The sequence below is a fragment of the Gopherus flavomarginatus genome, chromosome 1 (genome assembly GCF_025201925.1).
Source record: "Gopherus flavomarginatus isolate rGopFla2 chromosome 1, rGopFla2.mat.asm, whole genome shotgun sequence".
Lineage (NCBI taxonomy): Eukaryota > Metazoa > Chordata > Testudines > Testudinidae > Gopherus > Gopherus flavomarginatus.
The window spans coordinates 60,066,366-60,090,048 of record NC_066617.1 but is presented as its reverse complement, the minus strand read 5'-3'; the positions used below and the strand labels follow the sequence as shown (position 1 = coordinate 60,090,048).

General features: G+C 44.3%; 1 protein-coding gene across 2 annotated transcripts in view; it reads left to right on the top strand.

Annotated features, from left to right (window-relative positions):
* Positions 1-23,683, top strand: part of NELL2 (neural EGFL like 2) — a 264,640-nt gene that overhangs the window by 48,957 nt on the left and 192,000 nt on the right. The window contains exons 4-9 of one of the 2 annotated variants that reach the window (XM_050936133.1): positions 3,135-3,308; positions 3,422-3,518; positions 9,959-10,031; positions 10,213-10,295; positions 11,285-11,413; positions 19,226-19,328. In XM_050936133.1, coding sequence (XP_050792090.1) covers positions 3,135-3,308; positions 3,422-3,518; positions 9,959-10,031; positions 10,213-10,295; positions 11,285-11,413; positions 19,226-19,328 — 659 coding nt within the window. Of the gene's footprint in view, positions 1-3,134; positions 3,309-3,421; positions 3,519-9,958; positions 10,032-10,197; positions 10,296-11,284; positions 11,414-19,225; positions 19,329-23,683 lie in introns of both variants that reach the window. The other variant, XM_050936132.1, reaches the window with a different exon arrangement.

Genomic DNA, 23,683 nt, shown 5'->3' with positions numbered 1-23,683 from the left:
CTGACCCCACGTTTCCTTCTTTTCTCTGCCAGACTCCATCACTTGCCAAAAATTTCATATAAGTTCCAAGAACCAAATATTTCCCAGCAAACCCTCTTCTAGCCTGTCTGTGTAAGTGTTATGTTCACAGCATACACATGAAGAAGTTAGATCAAAAAACATAAACGCTGTTACTGGCAGTTGCAATATAAAGCTATTTTATTTCTTAGCATTCAGAATGATAACACACCAGAACCCAAAAACTGAGAAAGAGAAAACATATTGCCCCCTAAGGCTCTATGGCACAACTCAGCCCACCTTGCTTTAAGCTGACCTTTTCCAGACTGACGCTAGACCCAGATTGCATATTTCCTTACAGAGCCCCCTAGCCTGCAAGCAGGGCCAAGAAACTCTCTCACTCTTAAGGTACCTGTACACCTCACGCCACTGGCAGCACCATGTAGGGTAAGTGGGTACATGCCACAGTGAAAAACAGGCTGTGGCCACGTTGTGATATGTAGCATGTACATGGCAGTTTAAGTCTCTGGCAGCGGGGAAAGGCCCCAGCAGCAAGGAGGCAGCAATTTTAGCAGTGTAGACAGGGGAGGCACTGTTTGGGCATGTAGAGAGACGTGTAGGGTGCATACCCTAAGGTTGTGGCATGTCTATTCTACTTGCCTAAGCACTGCCTCACTGTCTACACTGCTATTTATACCCATGCTTGGGTGGCCTACTGTGTATGTATTCTACTCGCCGCCTTAAGGAGGGTGCAGTATAGACATAGCCTTAAAGTGATAGCTTGTAATTCCAAAGTAGTCCTCAGTACACCAAACAGTAAAAAGGTTGTTTATTTTACAACTAATATACTTATTTTTTCTTTTTTTTTTTTAAGTTTCTATGCATTTGGCCTGCTCCTCCTTCCATGGAAGGCAGTTTTCCCATCGACTTCCAAGGGAGCAGGATCAGACACTTATCTATTCTAAGAGATGATCTTTTAACATATTCCTATCTCTCTCGCTCAGGTTTAGAGCTATGATCAGTTGCTGAAAGAGCTGTACAATATGTTCAACCTCTTCGTTTGATCAGGAGTGACCTTATTTTTATCCTTTAAACATGAGTTATGAAGGAGGTTGTTAAGTTGACTGATGCCCTGTCACTATTGCCCGTTTTCTTTGCAGCTGAGCCTTCAGTTAGTTTACGTTTCTTGCCAATGCAAAATGATTGTTGGGCCACAAGGAGGTAAATTATTGTAGATTGTAAATTTGATTGCTGATGTCAGTTAACTGCTTTGTTAATGTGGAGATTAGAACATGCTGAACTACTCTTTATGGGGAGGAAAGGGAACATGACTTTTGCCAGTTTTGCAAATGGTAACTGTTTGGATGCTATTGCAGGGCACATTTAACGATAATAAAAGCTAAAAGAAAGGAACCATGTGATTTGAGCCCCTCCCTTGAAACAGGTGTCATAAAAGATTATTTTTACTCACTTATCTTGTCTCCTTTCACCCACCTTGCAAACTAAATTCCTTATCCTGCCTCTCCTTTAGAAAAACATTTGTCTTATTAGAACAAAACAAGCAAACAAACAGAACCACATACATGGTGTCAAACCACAACCATTCCATCAATCTTTACAGAAAAAAAGGGAGATTGCCAGCTCTTGTCATCTTATTGCAATTCTCATGATATTTAGTGTTTTTTTCCCCTTAAAGCAACAGCTCCTGAATTTATGTGGTTATTGGAGAATCCCAGATTTTGTTTTAAAAAAATAAGTTTCTAGGTCTGTGGTTTCAGAGAAAACCTTGAAAACGTGAACAGTAAAGATTCAAAACCCAGAAAACAAATTAATTCAAAATTTTATTCTTTTAAAAAATCTCATGATGTTTAAACCAATTTTTAAACCTGACTTGTGATTTTTGAATGCGTGGGGCAGGCAACACTGATTGATGAGTTTAGGAAGGTTTTCCTGGGCCTTCTCTTACTCCTACTGCTAGTGGCGTGGTCTGTACCAGCCAGTAGCTGTGGATCTGCAGCAGGTATTAAAGGGGTCATACATTTGCATAGGTTTGGTAATAGATATTTGTCTGGGTTTTGTAAGATCAGTTGCTTCTGGCTTGGAAATGAAATATATACTTGACTCCCACACTGCTGCATAAAAACACATGTGTTGGTGGTACAGCATACACAGATACTTTTTTCAGGCTTTGATTGCCCCTTCCCACCATTACCATCATTCCACCCTTAGCTCTCTTTTGCAGGGTGTAGCAATAAAGGGCTTCATAGGAGCTGAGCAAGAAGTGAGCAAGCCTTGCCCTTCCCAGGATGATTTGTCAGGCAGTTGCTTGCATATGGGAAGAGGCTTACTTCTCAGAATAGGCAGGGAGTAACTCTGTCTATCCTGGTATGGGTTGGACCATCAGGAGCTTTTAAATCCACCTACAGCTGCATCTCCAGCTTGTCTGTGCTCAAATTCACCCAACTTTGGTATACATAGAATGCTGTTTTGTATCAAGCGTATGTGAGTTCAGAAGGGCCTAGCATTTCTTCACCTCCAGCTCTGTGGCAAAAACTGTGATTATGAATAATGCAAAGAGATGTCACGGTATATCCTAAAGCAAGAGGGCAATATCCAGCCTCAGTTCTTGCTTGCTTTTTACTACCCCAGTAGTCCTGATGATGGGTAATAGTTCCACTCACAGCACTTGGTGTTGTCTTCATTGTATTTAGTGTGTCTGTATGTCTCCAGGATACTCTACCCACTATCTGAGGATAGTGTGTTGGATTTTGGGTGGTTCTGAATCAGATTATTTTAATAATAGAAAGATGGTACTATGTTAAGGAACACATTGGTATTTAAAAAGCAACAGAAGAGATCTAATTTGATGATGTTAGTGGAATTCTTCTTATTAGCTTGAGATCTGACACACCTGCATGAAGGCTGCATTCTGCTCCTAAAAGAGTTATTTAAAAAGAAAATACAAGACCAACGTTGCAGAGTCTCTATTTTCACTCTGACTGAGGGCCTCCTTCTCTTGGTTTCTCCCTTTTGTTAATCATTCATATATGATAATCAGCCACCACATTATATGCAATTTTGCATTCTCCTGTCCTGATATGAATGCTTAATGACTCAATGCTGCATTTTTGGTGTAGGTACTTGGAACTAGAGAGCAGTGGACATCGAAATGAAATCAGGTTGCATTACCGTTCAGGCGGCCATCGCTCACACACAGAAGTGTTCCCATACATTTTGGCAGATGATAAGTGGCACAGGCTTTCCTTAGCAATCAGTGCCTCACACTTGATTTTACATGTGGACTGCAATAGGTAAGTGAAAAGTGATATTTCATATTAATAAGTAGTAGTCTGGAGCATTCCTGCTCAGTAATAAATGATATGATAACCATTTGAGGTTTATTTCTTCTATTGTTTCTTGACAGAATTTATGAAAGGGTTGTGGAAAAGCCCTACATGGATTTACCTTTGGGTACAGCATTTTGGTTGGGACAGAGGAATAACGCACATGGTTATTTTAAGGTAGGTTTTCCCTGAGAGGAAAAGACTGAACATAGGTAAAAATGGCAATAGTGTTCCCTTTATAGCTGAAGCAGTAGAAATATTTTAAATAATGTGGTACATAAAGGATTTATCATGTGAGGATGCTGTTGGTCCAGTTCCCTTAAGCAGAACATTCTCCTTGGCATAGGGGCAGGCAGATTTCATCCTCCAACACCAATGTGGGCCATTGTACTCCAAAGAGATTCACCCTCATGGGAGGTAAGAGGATCCTCACTCCACCACCTTCCTGCCTGAAACAAGTAAGGTTTATCTTGCTACCAGTAGTCTGTAAAAGGTTCCACAGAGGAGGATGCCCCCATGTGCTGAATCAGCTGGTCGGGTTACTCATCTGGAATGAAACTGCCGTGATCAGCAAGGAATTGTCATCAGCAGCCAATCTGTATTAGAGTTGAAACTATGTTACCACAACCATCATGCATCCTGTCACACACTTCCTTACACCAAAGTGAGATCCACTGCATGTGTGTCAGGAGCCACAATCCCCATGAGCAAAGAAACCTGCATTCAGTTGGGCTGCTGCCAAATTATGGTGTACTGTGAATAAGTAAGGCTAGAGAGCCAGTTAGCCATTTAAGAGGATCATGATAGATGACCAAGGTGAAAGAGGCTCCTCGGAGATAACAGAATAGGGATTGTATTGCCTGTTGCACAGTCAGATGTATGTTTTTGTCACAGAATATTTTTCACCAGAGGAAAGAGCTATCTACTCCAATACAATACACGGTTCTCATTGGCATTATCCTTCTGTTGTGTTTAGGTTCTTAAATTACACCTCTCACCATGGTCTCTGAGCATCTTCCAGGGTTAGAAATTAACAAGGTGATTAACATCAGTAAAGAAAACAAAGTTTCCTCTCCTGGGAGAATAGTTACAAGTGTTTTAATCTGCATTTTAACTTTACAGTGACTATATTACTACATGTTGCTATATGGGAAAGCAAGGCTGAAGAAGTAAGTGTTTGCATTTGGACTAGAAAATGTTAAGATTTATGGTCATGCTTAATTCATATTTAATGACTCCTTGGCCACACTCCCTGTCCATGGTTTGACCTCACCCATTTTGTGGGTTGGCTGTGGGGGTCCCATGCAGGACAGAAGTTTCAGACACCTGGCAGTACTGCAGCCCTGTCTCCACAAGAATGTTCTGGTACTTGAAGCCGTGAAGGTTAGGGTACTTTGGATCTTGGGCCCTGTGTCCTGGCCAAATCTGCCTCGCTAATTTTTAAATCTTGGATAAAACATTATGATTTTAATTTTCAATGCAAGTCCTGCCTTTGGTGCTGAAATCAGCATTAGATGTGTAAACACACGTTTTCCATGCCTAAGTGTGTACTTACATCCCAAGTGGGTGTGAGATATGGAATGGATGTCCCATCAGGCACTCTGTTTTGAAAACTGAGCCCTGTATCTGTTTTTCAAATTCAGTATACTTTTCCTTCTCTATATTAAATGCCAATCTCCTTGTTAAATGGCTGAGAGGTGACCAATCCACAGAGGGCAGAATCCACTGAAAAGTGGCATTCTTGACTTAAGTAAACAAAATCAATTAAAAATAATTAACGATTACTGTGATGGGACTTAATCCCCTGCAAGGCTAGTGAAGGCACCCAATTGGTCTTGCTTTGCACCTGGAGAGGTGAGTCGCTAACTGGCTCCCAGCCAGAGGGGGCAGAACTATGCTGTAATAGGTGGATGGAAGGAGCTCAATTTGGGGGAAAGACAACAGAGAAGACAGGTATCTCCCGCTGGGAGAAGCCCAGAGTTAAAGTACCCAGACAGAGAGAATGGGGACTGCACACTACAGGCACAGTGTAGGCTCCTGCAAGGAAAACCTTGAAATAAGATTTATAAATAGAGTAGAAAAGACTATAATAGCCCAAGATGGTAGGAGAACTACTCAGTTTCATTTGGATTTGTTTATGATACCCTGGCAGTGGTCTGAACTTAGGTGACCTGGCCAGAGGCTGAGCCACAGAAAACCTGGGGCTTGAGGCAGGTGGCCGACAGGAGGCGCTGGAGCCAAAGAGAGTGGCAACTCCCTGCACAGATTCAAGGGTGTGTGCTGAGGGTGAGTGAGCCCTGCCACATATTGGTACCAGACTTGGGGTTGTGGAGACATCCACCTTATGAGAAAGGAGGGAAATACCAATTACCTTAAAAGTGGGGAGCAGATGGACAGGTGAAGGCCTTTTTTCCCTCCGTTGGGGAACATGGAGGAGCGTCTCCTCATGCTGGCAATGCAACAGGAGCAGACACATGCTCTCTTATTGTGTCTATTATAAGGACAACAACAATTGCAAGAGGCTCAATAGGCTCAGCAAGAACATTTCCTGCAGTGCCTAGAGAAGTGGATCCCAGGGCCCTGGGTAGTTTCAGGAGAAGAAAGTTCTGCCAGACCAGTTCCTGGCCTGGCAAAATTGGGCCCAGGTAACAACCCAGAGGCCTTCTTGAGCACTTTTGAGAGGGTAGCAACTGCAGCAGGGTGGGGCAAATCCTTTTGGCCAGCTTTATTATCCCCATTCCCTCCAGGAGACGTTCAAACAAGCTACCGAGCTTTGTCTGACGAGTAGATCCAACAGAATTGTGAAAGAAGCCATTCTGGTTAGGTTAGGGCTGACCCCAGAAACATACCAACACTGGTTTAAGATGGAGCCTTTCCCCAGGGGATATGCCCTAGAGTGGAAGCACAGCTTTTACGGGCCTGGCCACGTGACAGTTACACCCTAACATGCTCTCTTTAGACAAGGTGGTGTAATATTAGAACAATTTCTAAGGATCTTGTCTGCCAGAGCCCAAAGTTGGGTCTGGAGATTTTGACTTCTACTGGTGAGGCCACTGAAAGAGCAGAGGTCTACATGGAAACAGATAATACTGAACCACCCAAACAAGGGGTTAGTTCAAGGGGACTCTTCCAAGGAAAGCAGGGTAACAGAGAACCCTGATTTTGAGATGGCAAGGGAGACATATGTGAAGAGAAGTTCTTAGGCAATCTGGTATCTAAGAAACCAGAAGAGGGAGTGGGACCTCAGTCATCACCAAGCACCCAGGAATCTGTCAGAAGAATATGATGGTGTTTTCGGGTGTGGTCAACCAGGTCACAAAAGAAAGGATTACCCTTTCATTGAGTGTGGCTATTTGGATTGTTACTACAGGAAAGTCTGTGATTTGGCATATTGCCTCAGTAGGAGGCCTGCTCCAGTTTACCAGAACTGCTAATGTGTTTAGATGTGAAATGAGAGGACTGATTGACTACAGATGCGGCTCGACACTGGTTTGAGGGAGTAGACTCCCAACTGCAAAAACAGAGGTACAAGCTGAGAATTGGTATATTGAGAAACCTCTCCTTGCCCATAATTGTAGGGAGACACTGGCCTAATTTCCCAGCCCTGTCCCTGTCCCTAAGAAAGGATATCACATGAACAAATTAACCAGAAGGCAACTCTCATCTGGACACAGGCTGTTGGCCCAGGTGGCCTAGAGACAAGGCCAGGTACTCAAAGGGAAATGTAGTTGAGAGATTTGAACAAGAGACGCCAAGCCAGCTACAGGCCCTAGAAACACAATTGCACAAGGCAAATCAAGAGCTGGAGGAGGTGAAAACCTCATGGCAGATGGGGTTGCCAATGCTCCAGGATTGTCCTGGAGTCTCCAGGAATTAAAGAACTATCTTTAATTAAAGCTTGTCATGTGATTGAAACCTCCAGGAATACATCCAAATAAAATTGGCAACCCTAATGACAGAAAATAATAGAAAAGGCCTCATAACAAGAGCAAGAACAGATTTGGACAAGACTAGAGCTGGCATATGAAAAGAATTGTTGGCAGCAACACAAATAGGAGCTGGCTGCACTGAGAACCATGGAAATATGTAACAAGGGTGCCCCAACCTCTAAAAGCCACGAAGAGGCCCCTGCAGAAAAGGAATTGGATTGGGTGGGTTCATGAGGAATGGATGCTCTGAATGAGGAAATAGGAGAAGCTGCCTCAATCGTGGACCCTGACCCGGCACCCGAAGGGCAATCACAAGAGACCGGACTGTCCATGGAGAGTAAACAGATCTGGGAACTTCAAGAGAGATGAATGGCTGCCAAAGAGGCCCTGCAGATACACTCCAAGATAGAGAATACTGGAAAGGATGTTCTGAAGACATGCTAGCTTATAAAAATTGTTTGTTTATCTGAATACTACTTAGAGGAAGCAATTGCAGGGCTCCATAAAGTGATGGGGAGAGAGAGTCCTGATGGGCACTACCTTGAGAGATGTATGTAATGGGGCTTAATCCCATCACCTGCAAGGCTGGCAAAAGCACCCAGTTAATCAGGCTTTGCACTTGGGGAGGAGAGGAGCTATTGGCTCCCGACCTGAGGGAGGATGGAGCTAAGTTGTAATAAGTAGACTGAAGGAGCTACTTGTGGGGAGAGACAGCAGAGAAGACCGGTTTCTCTGGCTGAGCAAAGCCCAGGGTTAGGTTACATAGATAGAGAGACTGGGGACAGCACATGATGTGGCAATGTAGGCTTCTGCGAGGGAAGCCTTGAGACAGAATTTGTAAGTAGAGAAGAAAAGACCACAGTAGCCAAAGAGGGTAGGAGAACTATTCAGTTTTCTTTGGATTTTGTGAGGGCTTGTTTATGATACCCAGAAGGGGTCTGAATTTAGCTGTCTTGGCTGGAGGGCTGAGCCACAAGACCTGGGGCCAGAGGCAGCTGGCCAACAGAAGGTGCTGGAGCCAAAGATAGTGGCAACAGCTCGCACTGACTCAAGGGGTTGCTCCAAGGGTGAGTGAGCCCTTCCACAATTGCTTATACTGCTCCAAAACTCACTTAATTTTCTGTATTTGCTTATGACTAATACAGTTTTTAGATTATCATGTATTTATTTCTACCTTTTCAAGCCTTTACATGATACTCATCCATTTTCTGAAATGTCTCGGACTGTGATGGAACATGCACACACATCAAGGTGTCTTTCATTTTACACCATTTGTAGTTGTGTTTTGGCTTATTTTAGTTGTTTGTCAAGAAAGCCTAGATGAGTCAAAATACCATGAGATTTTTTTCTTATTGAGAAATGCCAAATTAAATGAAATTCAGCAAGGAATAGTAGCACCAATCCATCCAAAATACGTTGATCTTATTGATTGTTCAATATCTGATATTACAAATGGTTAAACCAAAAACAAAAATATTGAACATAGTGTTGTAGACTGTAAATCTCTTCAGACTTGTAGCCCAAGATTTTAATAAATGACTAGTGGGTTTGGGTGCCTAGGGGCTTGGTCTTCTGAAAGTGTATGCCCAGCACTTTCTGAAAATCAGAGCCTTTTAAGGTGTCTCACATTAGATAGCCAAAAAATGAGGCCCCCCAAAATCATGGATCACTTGTGAAGATCCTGGTCTAGGGTTTTATTTGGTTTTGAACCTAAACTTGCTCCCGCTGAATCAGTGTGGGTTTTGGCCTTCAATTAGGATTGAGCCCACAATGTTTTGATACATTTTCTTCATAGCACTATAAATCCTGTTGTAATTCATTGCCAGTTCATTGCATTTCTTTTTAGAATGAGTTTTGAAGATCAGTGTAAGGCATGGAAGGAAGGGTAGATGAAAGGGATATCTGCAGTGTGTGTGATAGGATGTTTCATTTCTAAATTGTGTTTGGCCTTTGCTTTAGGAAAGCAGCAAAGTGGCTGCTAATTATATCTTAATGACTAAGGATGTATGTGAATTCTGCCTGTAAATATGTGATCTGTCCTGAGTGAAACAGGTCATTTCCAGCTGGCATATTTGAATTTCATGCTAAACGTCCTGTTCCCCTAAATTGTCAAGGTGCTCCTCTGTAGCTGTATAGTAGATATGTTGCTTCTCTGAATTAGGTATGCTGTATGAAAAGATCCATATCAAATCACAAAATGCTTGTCTGAATCTGTTTTTCATGACTCAAGTTTCTTTAATCTTCACTTCTGTTTGAAAACAATAGTTCAGTGAACATTTGCACTTTATTTAAAACAGTGTTTCAAAGACCCTGAAACTGGAAATTAATTTTTAAGTTGCTTTAAAGGTCATTTTCAAGCTTTTCTTCAATGGGTAACTAAAAATAACAATGAATTCAAAACAACCAGACTCTTGTCATTTAATTACATCTTGACAATTAGTCGTATGCCTTTAAAAATGGTTCAGTATGTGTGTACATGTACTGTTATCTATTATACTTACTCTTTGCTCTCCCATCAGCACCGTGGGTGAAAATAAGAAGTATTGCATTCATAAACAGTGGATTTTTCATGCAGTTTTTCTGTGTGAGCTCTAAAGTTTTATGTGGTGAACATTGCTGTGGAATATTATTTTGACAGGTAAAAATAATGCCCGCTCTTCTTTCTTTTCTATCCCCACTTGCACACAGGGCATAATGCAAGATGTGCAACTACTTGTCATGCCTCAAGGATTTATTTCTCAGTGCCCAGATCTTAATCGCAGTAAGTCTATTAGTTCTTACACCATAGAATCAAAGGTGTGCTTCTTGCTTCATTTTTGTCCTGCAAGCTCTTTTAAAACCTTGAGCTCCAATGTATTGGTTCTCAGCTGTGACTTGTATAGATTGAACCTATTATATATACAATCTGACAAATGTAACAAATGTAGTGTTTGTAATTCCAGCTTGCCCAACTTGTAATGACTTCCATGGACTTGTACAGAAAATCATGGAGCTGCAGGACATTTTAGCCAAAACATCAGCTAAGGTAACAGTTACTTAGAGACATGGTGTGGGGCATAGGCTTCAATTCAGGTCTCTCTCAAAAAATACAGATGTTCCATTCAGAGAGCTTTCTTACATTTCAATATTTTCATGCAATTGCACATTTTCATAGTAAATACCATCAACATTCCTGAACAAGGGTTTATAAATATGCAAGCTCTATCTGTCAGACTAAGGATTTAGTAAAACTGGAATGAAACAGGTTACCACGTTTTAAGTGCTTGTTGCAGCAGGATTTTTTTGGTTTAAGACTTTTCTGAACCTGAGCTGTTCAAAGAACAGATTAAAAATATGAAAGTACTGGGGCTGAGGACTTTCAAGCAGTATCTACATCTACTATCTGATGATCATATAAAAAACATGCCCAATTACCAATGGGCATACATCACCTTACACCATTATGTAAAAAAGGTCAGTGCTTTAAATGTCTGTAGCAGTGCTATTGACATACTGGTTTGATACTGGGTTCTGTAATGTTACACTGCATTGGTTTACAATATAGCACAAATTACTGAAATATCCTAGTTGAAGTGCAGGAATAAGTGTTATACTTGTAAAATGTGAGCATTACTTGCAATTAACAAGAACTCTTGCCTCCCCATCTCTCAAGGTCATGTGTTCTGCACATGATCTGATAATTACCTGCAAGTAGTTTGGGCATTGCAAAATGGATGCTTCACAGAGATAAGCCTCTCGCCAAATCCTTCTTGCCCTACTCATATCAGTAGTCCCATAATGTCATTGGGTAAAGTAAGCGGCAGCATGTCTCAGCTTCCAAGTTTTCTGCTCTAATGATTGAACACTTAATCATTTAATATTTCACAATAACCATTTAGTCATCATCTGACTGCATTTTCACACATGTACTTTTTCACTCTGAAATCCTGGATGGTAGATGGCAGTTAGATCATTATTTAGTTATATGGAAACTGTTTACCAATGTAATAACCCATCTTTGTGAAATGTGTACAGCTGTCCCGAGCTGAACAGAGGATGACTAAATTGGATCAGTGCTATTGTGAAAGGACCTGCACCATGAAAGGCATCACCTACAGAGAATTTGAATCCTGGACAGATGGCTGTAAGAACTGCACTTGCATGGTATGGCTACAATTTGAGTAGAGACTCAGGGACCCTGATGTCATCTTTACCTACACCAGTGGTTCCCAAACCTGTTCTATCACTTGAGCAGGGAAAGCCCCTGATGGGCCGGGCCGGTTTGTGTACCTGTCATGTCTGCAGGTTCAGCCGATCGCAGCTCCCAGTGGCCACGATTGCTGCTCCAGGCCAATGGGAGCTGCTGAAAGTGGCAGCCAGTATGTCCCTCGGCCCTCACCACTTCCAGCAGCTCCCATTGGCCTGGAGCAGCAAACCGCGGCCACTGGGAGCCGTGATCGGCCGAACCTACAGAACCACTGATCTACACTTTTAATGAGACAATATAATGATGAAACTTTCACAGTTATTCTTCGAGTGCTTGCTCATATCGATTCCAATTAGGTGTGTCCGTGCCGCATACACGGCCATCAGAGAATTTTTATCCTAGCAACACCCGGTGGGTCGGCTGTGGAGCCCCCTAGAGTGGCACCTTCATGGTGCTCAATATATACCCCAGCCGACCCAGCACCTCCTCAGTTCCTTCTTACCGCCCGTGATGGTTATTGAAATTGTGGAGTCCTGCTTCGCTGCTCTCCATTCTTCCTAGCATAGTTTATAGTTAATAGTTAATAGTTCACAGTTAATAGTTAATAGTTATAGTTGTTGATAGTTATAGTTCATATTAGTGGGTTGAGGGGGGTTTCCCCTTCTTCCTGATTTTTCTCTTGGGCTTATGCCCAAGGCTCCGGATTTAAGCCCTGTGGTTCCTGCTCTAAGCTCATGCCAATGGGCGACCCCCATGACTCTTGCCTGAAGTGTCTGGGAGAGTCTCATCAAGCAGACCAGTGCAGGATCTGCAAAAAGTTTTGTCCCCGGACTAAGAAGGAGCGGGACTTTCATTTAAAACAGCTCCTCATGAAGGCAGTCCTCAGCTCTCAGCCTCCTGCAGCACACCAAGATCCGGCACTGAGCGCCTCGGTGCGCAGTGCCCCGGTGGCACCAGTAGAAGCTACACCGTGGTTGGACTCTGACCGAGACCCGCGGCACCGACGCTACCTGTCACTGCGACCGACATCATCGGCCCGGCAACGCCCCATTCTCCTCTCCAGAAGTGGCACCAGAAGCTGAAAAGGGTGGCCTACCTCTTCAGAGACCAGCTTCTCTGGAACCGCGCATGGAGACGAGTCCTGCAGGGGAGCATCTAAGGGCACAGTCTATGGCTTTGGCACCATTGACTCTGGCCCTAAGGGGAGAGCTGTCAAGTCCGGTGCCTCTGGACTCCCCGACGTGCAGCATGGTTGAGGTCCAGTTGCCATCCAGCCTGGATACCTTTGTGGCTGCACGGGATCTTATTGCAATGACGGCATCGGTATCTCCTCAGCCTCATGCCAAGGCGCTGGTTCCTGTACGTGCGGCATTGTCCCAGGGCAAGCCGGCCCTAATCTACCCACCGGCACTGTTGGTCAAGCCATGGCACCACTCCCACTCTTGGCAACTCTCCCGCTCCCAACTCCGCTTGCAGTCCTGACACCGCTCTCCTTCGTGGTGCCGGTTGTACTCGCAGCACCGGTCGTACTTGGAGCACTGCTCCAACTTCCAGCACTGGTCTCGGCTGCGGCACAGATTTGCCTGCCGGTCGCTGTTGAGAGCAGATCCTGGAGCTGACGCCGTTCTCGGTGCTGGTCATCATCTCAGCCCAGCTCTAGATCCAGGCACTGGTCCAGGTCCCAGTACTGGTCCAGGTCCCGGCACCATTCTCCATCATCACGGTACTGTTTGCCATTGCCTCGTCGATGCTACCTGGCGCAGATCCGCTTGGCACCACCATGACCCTCACATTCCACTTTTCGTTCTTCAGGATTGGAGGCGGGGTCACGTTTCTCCAAACGCCGCCATTTGGACCATAGCCGCCTAGAGTCAGGGGCTGGGCATTGGCAGGCACAGGAGCAAGGTCCCATTCAAAGGCCCACTCAGTGGCCGTTCTGGATGCCCTGGGCATACCACCAGGCCCAGAGTGCTGTGCCTGGGTCTTCTCGATCAGTCCTGTCCGAGCCACGAGTGCCAGAAACTACCACAATTGGCCTACCCAAGGAGGCAGGAGACCATGACAGCTTCTCTCCCTGCTACAGGATCTCCTCCAACACCAGTTCCTGGTTCGGGTCCTGAGGTGGCTGGCACAGGACAGTTGGGCCCAGCTCCACAAGAGGCCCTAGATGACCCTCTTCCCCCTGTGGCCTCCTCCTCCTCCTCACCTGACAAGGTGGTGGCAGGCACTACAGTCTCGGGTCCCCCTCAGATAAACCTCCATGCCCACCAGGACATCCTGTGCAGGGTGGTGTGGAATAGTAACCTGCAGGTGGAGGAGGTGGTAGAGGTGGAGGACCCCCACATCTGGATATTCTGTCCATGGAGGCTCCATCAAGGGTGGTCCTACCCCTTATTCGGACCATCTAAACCACCGCCAGAACAATCTGTCAGACACCAGTGTCCATTCTCCCAACTGCTAAGGGAGTGGAGTGGAAATACTTTGTCCTCTCAAAGGGGTATGATTATCTGTTCACCCACCGACAGCCCTGTTCACTCATGGTGGCATCAGTGAACGAAAGAGAAAGGCATGGCCAGCAGGCCCCAGCACACAAATCGAAGGATGCCAAGTGCCATGATTTGTTTGGGCACAAAGTTTACTCCTCAGGGGGACTTCAGCTCAGGATTGCTAATCAGCAGGCGCTCCTGAGCCATTGCAATTTTAACTCCTGGAACTCCATGCTGAAGTTTAAGGAGTTAGTATCTCCTGAGTCCAGAGAGGAGTATGGGGCTTTGGCAGAAGAGGGCAAAATAGTGGCACAGACCTCTTTGCAGGTCTCGCTTGATGCTGCAGACTCTGCTGCATGTAGTTTGTCCTCAGGGATTGCGATGAGGCATATCTCCTGGCTGCAAGCCTCCGGTCTGCCACCAGAATTTCAGCAAACACTACAGGATCTCCCCTTTGATGGAGAGGGCTTATTTTTGAAAAAGACAGATTTAAGGCTACAAAACCTTGAGGACTCAAGGGCGATAATGAAGTCCCTGGGCATGTACACACCGGCAACCCAGTGGAAACCTTTCAAGCCTCAGCCGTCACAACAACGCTCGTATCCTCCTCAACCAAGGCAGGATTTCTATAGGCGGCAGGGATGTAATGGCAGGAGGAAGCCCTCCAACCCCCTATCAGGACAAGGCTAGGGCCCGACCAAGTCTTTGTCCGGGTCAAAACAGGCCTTTTGAAGGGACGCCAGAGGACAGTATACCGGACCTTGTTCAGGATCCTGCCCCACCTTTCTTGAATCGTTTATCCCATTTCCACCGTCCTTGATCTCAGATAACCACAGACCGCTGGGTCCGCCGCATGGTGGAAGTGGGATATTCTCTCCAATTTTCTTCCTCCCTTCCCTCCCACTCTCCTTCCCTGTCCCTCTTCAGGGACCCTTCTCACGAACAACGCCTTATTCAGGAGGTTCAGATGCTCCTCACCATGGGGGCAATCGAAGCAGTTCCAAAGGAGCTAAGGGGCAGGAGGTTTTACTCCTGGTATTTCCTAATCCCCAAGGCAAAGGGTGGGCTTAGGCCCATTCTGGACCTACACGGACTCAACAAATTCGTGGTAAAGTTGAAGTTCCTCATGGTCTCCATCGGCACCATTATACGTTCCCTGGATCCTAGAGACTGGTATGCCGCCCTTGACATGAAGGATGCGTATTTCCACACAGCGATTCATCCAGTGCACAGATGCTTCCTCCGCTTTGTGGTCAACTGCAAACACTATCAGTTCATGGCCCTTCCCTTTGGTCTCTCCACGTTCCCCCGAGTGTTCACCAAATGTATGGTGGTCATGATGGCCTTCCTTGGTTGACGGCAGATGCAGGTATACCCTTACCTCGATGACTGGCTTATCCGGGGACACACATAGAATAGGTGCAGTTCCACCTTCGCTTGGTCATGGACACATTTAGTTGGTTAGGCCTCCTTCTCAACATGGCAAAGTTGACACTAGAACCGACCCAGAGAATAGAATTAATTGGGACAGTTCTGGTCTCCATGCAGGCATGAGCCCTCCTGCCAGATGCTTGTTTCCATGCTATAGTGGCCCTTGTCTGGAGCCTTCAGAGCTTCCCAACCTTGTTGGCAAGAAGTTGCTTGAGTCTTCTCAGCCACATGGCTTCCTGCACATATGTAACCAGGCACACCAGATTTAGACTCCGCCCATTACAAGCCTGGCTGGCATCAGTCTATTGCCCAGGTTGAGACAACCTGAACTTGGTTGTCACCATCCCAGAGCGGGTCCTGGCCTCTCCCCACTGGTGGCTAGATCCCCAGGCGGTCTGTGAAGGAGTCCCTTTTCACAGCCCACAGCCCTCCTTGTCCCTGGTCACAGATGCATAAGCCACCTTGAGGACATTCAGACACTGGGCTTATGGCCCCCGTCCATGCTCTCCCTTCATATCAACATCCGGGAGCTAATGGCGGTATACCTGGTCTGTCAAGTCTTCCAGGAGCGGCTGCAGGGTCGCTGTGTGGCGGTCCTCACAAACAACACCACGGCCATGTTCTACATCAACAAGCAAGAGGAGACCCATTCCTCCCCCCTCTGTCTGGAGGCTATTCAACTGTGGGAATTCTGCGCAGCCCACTCCATTCACCTGGTGGCGTTCTTTCTACTCGGGGTCCAGAACACACTGGCGGACCACCTGAGCAGATCTGTCTGCTCCCACGAGCGGTCGCTACGACCAGATGTCATCCACCCATCTTCCGAAGGTGAAGATTTCCCCAGGTCGACCTGTTTGCCTCCCTCAGCAATCAGAAATGCCCGGCATTCTGCTCCCTCCAAGGCCTCTCCCTGGGCTCTCTCACAGATTCTTTCCTGCTCCCATGGAGGAGGCGACTGTTTTACGCCTTACTCCCATTCCTCCTTGTGCACAGGGTCTTGCTCAAAGTGTGCAGGCATAGGGTGCGAGTGATTTGGCGTGGCCCAGACAGTATTGGTACACCATGCTACTCGAGTTCTCTGTGGATGCTCCAGTCCCATTGCCTCTTCCTCCAGACCTGATTACTCAGGATCATGGTCGCCTCTGCCATCCTGACCTACGATCTCTCCACCTCACGGCATGTATGCTGTGTGGCTAAACACTTCAGAACTCTCTTTGGAATCTGTACAGCAAGTACTGTTGGGCAGCAGGAAGCCCTCTACTCGGGCCACATATACAGCTAAGTAGAGGCGGTTTTCATGCTAATGCACTCAGCGCAATACCCTCCGTCTCCAGGCATCCGTGCCTGTCGTTTTAGAGTATCTCTTGGACCTAAAACAGCAGGGCCTGGCGGCATCTTCTCTCAGAGTTCACCTGGCAGCCATCTCGGCTTTTCACCTGGGTGCGAATGGCTGCTCCGTCTTTGCCAATCCCATGGTTGGCAGGTTCCTCAAGGGCCTGGACCATCTCTACCCACAAGTTCGACAGCCAGTTCCCACATGGGACCTCAACCTGGCCCTCTCCAGACTCATGGGGCCGCCGTTCGAGCCGCTGGCCAGCTGCTCCCTTCTATACCTCTCCAGGAAAACTGATTTCCTTGTCGCTATGACGTCAGCGCGGCATATCTCCGAGCTGAGAGCCCTCACCTCAGAAACACCTTACATGATCTTCCATAAAGATAAGGTGCAGCTTCGACCTCACCTGGCCTTTCTTTCCGAGGTGGTATCAGCCTTCCATATCAGCCAGGACATTTTTCTTCTGTTTTTTTATCCAAAACTGCATGCCAGTCACCAGGAGCAGCGGCTGCATTCCCTCTATGTCCGTAGGACCCTTGCCTTCTACATTAAGCGTACAAAGCAGTTCAGGAAGGTGACTCAGCTCTTCGTTGCAGTGGCGGACTGGATGAAGGGGCTCCCTGTCTCCTCTCAACGGATCTCTTCATGGATCACATCCTGCATCTGTGCTTGCTATGATCTGGACAGTGTATCGCCCCCGCCCCTCACTGCTCACTCCACAAGGGCACAGGCCTCGTTGTTGGAGATCTGCAGGGCAGCGACTTGGTTTTGGTGCATACTTTTGCCTCACACTACACCATCATCCAGCACACCAGGGATGACACAGCTTTTGGTACAGCAGTACTGCAGTCCACATTGCTTCACTCCGACCCCACCGCCTAGGTAAGACTTGGGAGTCACCAAATTGGAATCAATATGAGCAAGCACTTGAAGAAGAAGAAAAAACTGTTACTCACCTTTGTAACTGTTGTTCTTTGAGATGTGTTGCTCGTATCCATTCCAAACCCGCCCCCCTTCCTCTCTGTTAGAGTAGCCGGCAAGAAGGAACTGAGGAGGGGCTGGGTTGGCTGGAGTATATATCGAGCACTGTGAAGGCACCATTCCAGGGGGCTCCACAGCCAATCCACTGGGTGTTGCTATGGTAAAAATTCTCTGATGGCCGTGCATGTGGCATGCGCACACCTAATTGGAATGGATATGAGCAACACATCTCGAAGAACAACAGTTACAAAGGTGAGTAACTGTTTTTTCTCAAGGTAGCAACGATCAAGTGCTAGCAAACCTGTTTTTGTAAAGAACAACCGTGTATTAAAAATGTTTTACATATTTTTTTCAGCAGAACCAGCATATGTAGTTTTGCCCCATTTTTCTTGCATGCCTAGGAGGAAGCTAGGTAAAGTAAGAACTATATTGGAAGCAATATGCTTGCCCCATCAAGTTTTCTCCAAGTATTGTATTACAGACTGTTTTTCTGGATAATTAATTCCCTGGTTCTTTCGTATACCATAAATATAGTGTTGTTCTTAGCAGATGATTTAATGGCTCCCTTGTTCCTGATTCCATTAAGTCTTCTTTGGTTACATCTAGATCAACATGTAATAAAATGTAAAATGTCAGTGCTGTATGCATGTCCTATTATACCACAAATAAAAAAGGGTTTGTTCTAAGGTGGTTGGAAGACCCCGTCAGGTACCAAAATTTCAGAATTAATTGCATGTGTCTTTGCAAGTACCAGATTATAATGTCTTGGTTAATGCACATCCATTTAAAAACATTCATTAAATGCCTGATCCAAAGCCTATTAAAAATCAATGGAAAGACTCCCATTGACTGCAGTGCACTTTGGAGTAGGCCCAAAAGCCCTAGATCGATGTGCTGCAGTCTTTAATACCTTGAACTTTTTTCTTAGGCTTATTGTCTTTTTATTCCACAAATTTCTAGAGAAAAAATTACCAGTTCAATTTTTAACAGTTTGTTGTTAGGTAGTAGAAGTTGTAAGTAGAAGAAACTACCAGTAACAAACCTAGCCTGAAATAGTCAGATAAAATGCCTGTGATTGAGATAAAGTGTTAAATACATGGTATGTTTTTGTCTCAGATATTTCATACAGCTATGATATTATTATCTTTTTAAAAATGAATTCAGTCTTTCATGTGAAAATTGTAAGGCACAGTATTGTTCTAGGAGACTTTTATACTTCACACTAATCTACCAATTTGCAATTGATTGGCAGAATGTCTATGCTCCAAATGATTTAAGATTTCTTTTTACCAAGCAAAACTATTTTCATCTTAATGAACACATCAGACTCATATAAAAAGCCTACTTGGAGTAATATTTTTTTAAAGACTTAGGATTGAATCTTTCTTTATAATAATAATTAAGAGAAGAGAAACATTGTAAATATGACTTATTTTGGTATTGCTGAGGAGTTTTTCACATTTAAGAAAAGGCTTGTCAATTCATGTATTTTGTAAAAACTTTCTTTTATATTTAAACACCTTTTTTTTTCTTCCCAGAATGGTACTATGCAATGTGACGCACTGATATGCCCATTTTCTGATTGCCTACTGAATTCTGCTCCTGCATATGTGGATGGCAAGTGCTGTAAAGAATGCCAACGTAAGTTTTACTGTGTGGTCCTTCTTTCTGTCAAATAGTATATTTTGAAATCTGAAAGGAAGATGTATGTACCTTTCAATAGAGATGTCACTCAATAGAGCTGGTTGCAAAATGGTTTGTTTGGGACCTTTTGTGGAAAATTTTAGCTTTGTTGGAAAACGGCAAATTTTCTAGCTGCTGAAATTTTTTCAGTTTTCAGCCAAAAAATGTTGGTTTTGGAGGTTTCAATTTTCTGGCAAAAAAATCAAAACATTAAAAAAAAAAGCAGACATTTTCTGTGAAAATTTTCATTTAAACAAAAATCTTATTTTCCATTAAAAAGAAAGTTGGCAAAAATTGTATCAACAAGCCTTAGTCACCAGTATTCCCATCTTTGAAAGCAGTCTTATTTGATTAGTTGGCTGACTAGACATGCAGAAGTATCAAGTCATAGAGTTTAAGGCCAGAAGGGACCGCCAGATCAGTCTGACCTCCCATATATCACAGGCCACCAGTACCACCTGGCACGCACATACTGAACCCAGCAATGGAAATCAGACCAATGTAAATGAGACCCACATAGATTATTATGGGCCACAGACAGAGAAAAGGACGGATTGAGGTGCATCTGTGCCCAAGGCCCCCCAGGGAAATGATTAAATGAGACATACCCAGATAATCTGGCAATTGACCTGCACCCACATTCTATGAGGAAGGTGAACCCCCGCCCCCGGCAGCGTCACAGCCAATCTGACCTGGGGGAAAATTCCCTCCTGACCCCACATATGATGATAGTTAGACCCTGAGCATGTGAGTAAGAACCAGTCAGCCGAGCACCTGAGAGAAAAAATGCTCAGAATACTTGTGCCTTGAACTCATTTTTCAGCACTATTCCATTCTAGAAGAATATACTTCCAAAAAAACATTACAGCATTAGAAATAGTGATCTGCTTTATGGCTCTTGTTCTGCAATTAAGGAAACAGTAGACAGTGGCTTAAACAACCACCCAAGAGACCAGAAAAAAATTAGTAGCTAGAGGTGTTCTTTCACAAATGGTCATACAAAAATCTGTTGGATACTGCACGGGGATAATTTAAAGTGATCACTTAAGATAGGGGTTTGCCTCTGGTTTCACTGTATTTTGGGGACGATTGCAGTCAGGATTGTGAAGGGGAATTTTTAAGTTAATCAAATCCATGGGATGGCTGATATAGTACTTGAGGTTGATTATGTTCCGTGGTGGACACATATACAGTATTTAGTTATACTAAGCAATGACAGAACCTTTTCTTAAGCTCCTGTACATTAAACTGTGCATGTATTTCTTTGTACTAGAATTTTTGAGGTTGTCCTGTGTGTTTCATTGGTGCCCTACAGTTGTGTACAATTTTTTCTTACCCAGTGTGCAAGAACTCACAGCTAATTAGAATGACTTGTTGAAAGGAGTATTCAAGAAGACATTTTGTACTCCATTGATCTTACTCCCACAGTTCATTTATATTTAATTTTGTTAGAAGTTACACAAAGACCATCCCATTTTATGAAGCTTTATTACCTTATTTTAGTAGATTAAATCTAATTGAGAGGAAATTGGAATTCAAATATACTTTTTTCCCGGCAACATAGAATTTCTGTGAGGAATAGATGGCTCAGGGAATTTTTAATAGGATATGAGACTTGTCAGTATTGTCTAAATCAGTATTTCAAATTTTGCCCATGTTGATAGAGACTGAAAGACATTTGAAATCCATTTGATCAGCTACAATATGTGAAATGAATTGTTGATCTCCTATGGACAAGTGTCCACATCACAGTTGGTATTTTTGTTGGTAGGCTCAGCAGAGAGGGCAAGAGCTGAATGGGGATGATGAACAATGAGCCTGTCTTACAGAAAGTGGGACCTTTTGGTAATGATTGAAATGCTTGGTATCACAATATGATGAAGCTGCACCATCATTACCTTTTTGTGTGTATTTAATGTAACAGATGACTTCAGTTTCCTGTGCTGTTAATTCAGCACCTCTTGCACCATTAATTCAGTTGTTCAGTCAGTGTGTCATCCAAATACACACACATATGCAATTTCTAATAAAGTAGCGGAAATAAATGAACAGATCATCAAACAATCCTTTATTTCATCTTGGTTTTTAAAGTTAATAATTCATTTTTCAATTTATTTCATGAAAGGCAGAAATGTAGGCTCTGGAGATATGAACATATAACTATAGGTTCCATTTTGTTTGCTGTATTCTCATTTTCATTTTTTAAAATTCCTTTTTATTAATTAATCTTTATTTATTATTAAGTTGATAATCTTCATCAAGAGAAATGTTCACATGTACGGGGAAAAGTAAAGTAATGTTAACACTTACATTGCTTTATGAAACAGTACCACAAGAAAACTGATATCAAGGAACTTACTGTATATCAAAGTTGGACTAAATCCTGAGCTTAGTTTGTGACCCTAATCATCATAAGACTGAACAAGCCAGAGTGCCAGAGGTCAGACTGCTCCTGGTGATAGTAAACCCCAGGGAATGGGGAGGGAGGGTAAAGGACACATATGAAATATGTATTTGCTTCACAGGTATGTTGCTTGTGGTGTTGGCACACTCATGCAAGTACTAAGTAGACTGTGTCCCTGTTTCTTTCCTGCACCTTCAACTCATGCCTGGAGGTTACTGAAGCACTAATGCCCTGTAGTCACTGTGCTTGGTCATGTGGTGGTGGGAAGGGCAAGAGTGGAGTGCTTTTGTTTTATTTCGATGGGGGAGTGGAGCAGGGCATCTATGGCAGCCTCTCCTCCCATTCTGTCACACACCAGGCAGAGTTCTTCCATACACTACTTCATTAGCGTAGCTTTCCATATCTTGTGACCTACTGGAACTATACAAGGGGTGTGAGCAGGGGCCAGGATCTGGCTTGATGCTACCTGGCATACGGGAAATCTGGAGATGTACAGGATTTAAGATGGCAGGCTGCTAAGTATTTTATAGGTTTGTGAACTATTTCAGTTACTCTAGTGGGGAATCTGATGGATTAGGAATAGGACTGGGAGTTAGCTGGTTCTGACACTAATTGCGATGTAATCTTGGCTATGTCTCTGATACTTGGTTTCCTCATCTGTCTAATCGTGATACCTCACAACTAAATGTTTCTAAAATGCTATTTGCGTGCAAAAATATTGCTTAGCCTTGTCGGTAGGAGAGGTGGGAATTTAGGACCAGCCCTGTACTTGACCCATTAGGTCACATAGCTCAGTGCAAAGGAAGCAGGTGAGGCTTCTCTTTTGGGAGCACTTTTAAAAATGTACAAGTTTGGATTTTTCAATAAAAAGCAGCTTTTCAGTTTTTCTTAAACTTGCAATCCATGAAGAATTAAATGGATGAAATCTTGCTGAAAATTTTCATTACATTGGTTTCATTTTATGGACCCTTTACCAACTCTAAAACAGCTCTAGTTCTGATGGAGTAGCACCAGAAGTAAACATTGTCCATTGTGTTTGTTGTCAGAGGTGCTGACTTTGTGATTTCCCCAGGGATTCTGGACCCCTGCTCTGCCCCAGATCCCTCACCCGCTCCACCCCTTCACCCAAGTCCCACCCCTGTGCCACCACTCCTCCATCTCTTCCTGTCCCTGCTCCTCCCTAGAACCTCCTGCACACCACTGAACAGCTGATTGCGGCAGGCAGGAAGTGCTGGAAGGGAGGAGGAAAAGCTGATCTGCAAGGCTGCCGGGATGTGCTGAGCATCCACTGGTGTTTTTGGAGCACCCACAGAGTCGGCGCCCATGTTTGTTGTGTGAATGTAGGTGCTGTCAACGTAGGAAGAACAGTGTATGCAAACTAGTGTTCTATTTTCTATTAGCCTTAATGAGCTGAAAAGATCTGCAGTCTTCTGAGGCACATAAATTGGAAAATGTGGATCTGTTTCAGCCACAGGCAAGCTATTCAGCATAAAGCCCAGTCAGGCTACTGAAGCATATTTCTCTAGATCAATGGGTGCCTCCCATGGAGAGCTGCATGGAGCTGGAGAGCAAAGGCAACTTTCCTTTCCTTTTCCCAATGCAGTTTTAATCCTGACTCAGAAAGTGGTATGTGAAAGACGTTCAGATTATTAACTCCCTACCTCTAATAGAAGGTGCTCACATACTATACTGGTAGGCACTGATATAAAACCCCAAAGTAGATACAGAGAAAGATATTAAACTCCTCCCCCTTCTTATAAAACAACACTTGGGTTCATGGTCCTGACTGAGAAAGTACAAGAAATTTGTTTTTATTTATTTTAAATGAATTCCAAAAGGGCTGCAATGCCATTCTCTATTTAACTGAGGCAATAGGTCCTCTTGTAACTGTCCTATGTGTCAAGGTATT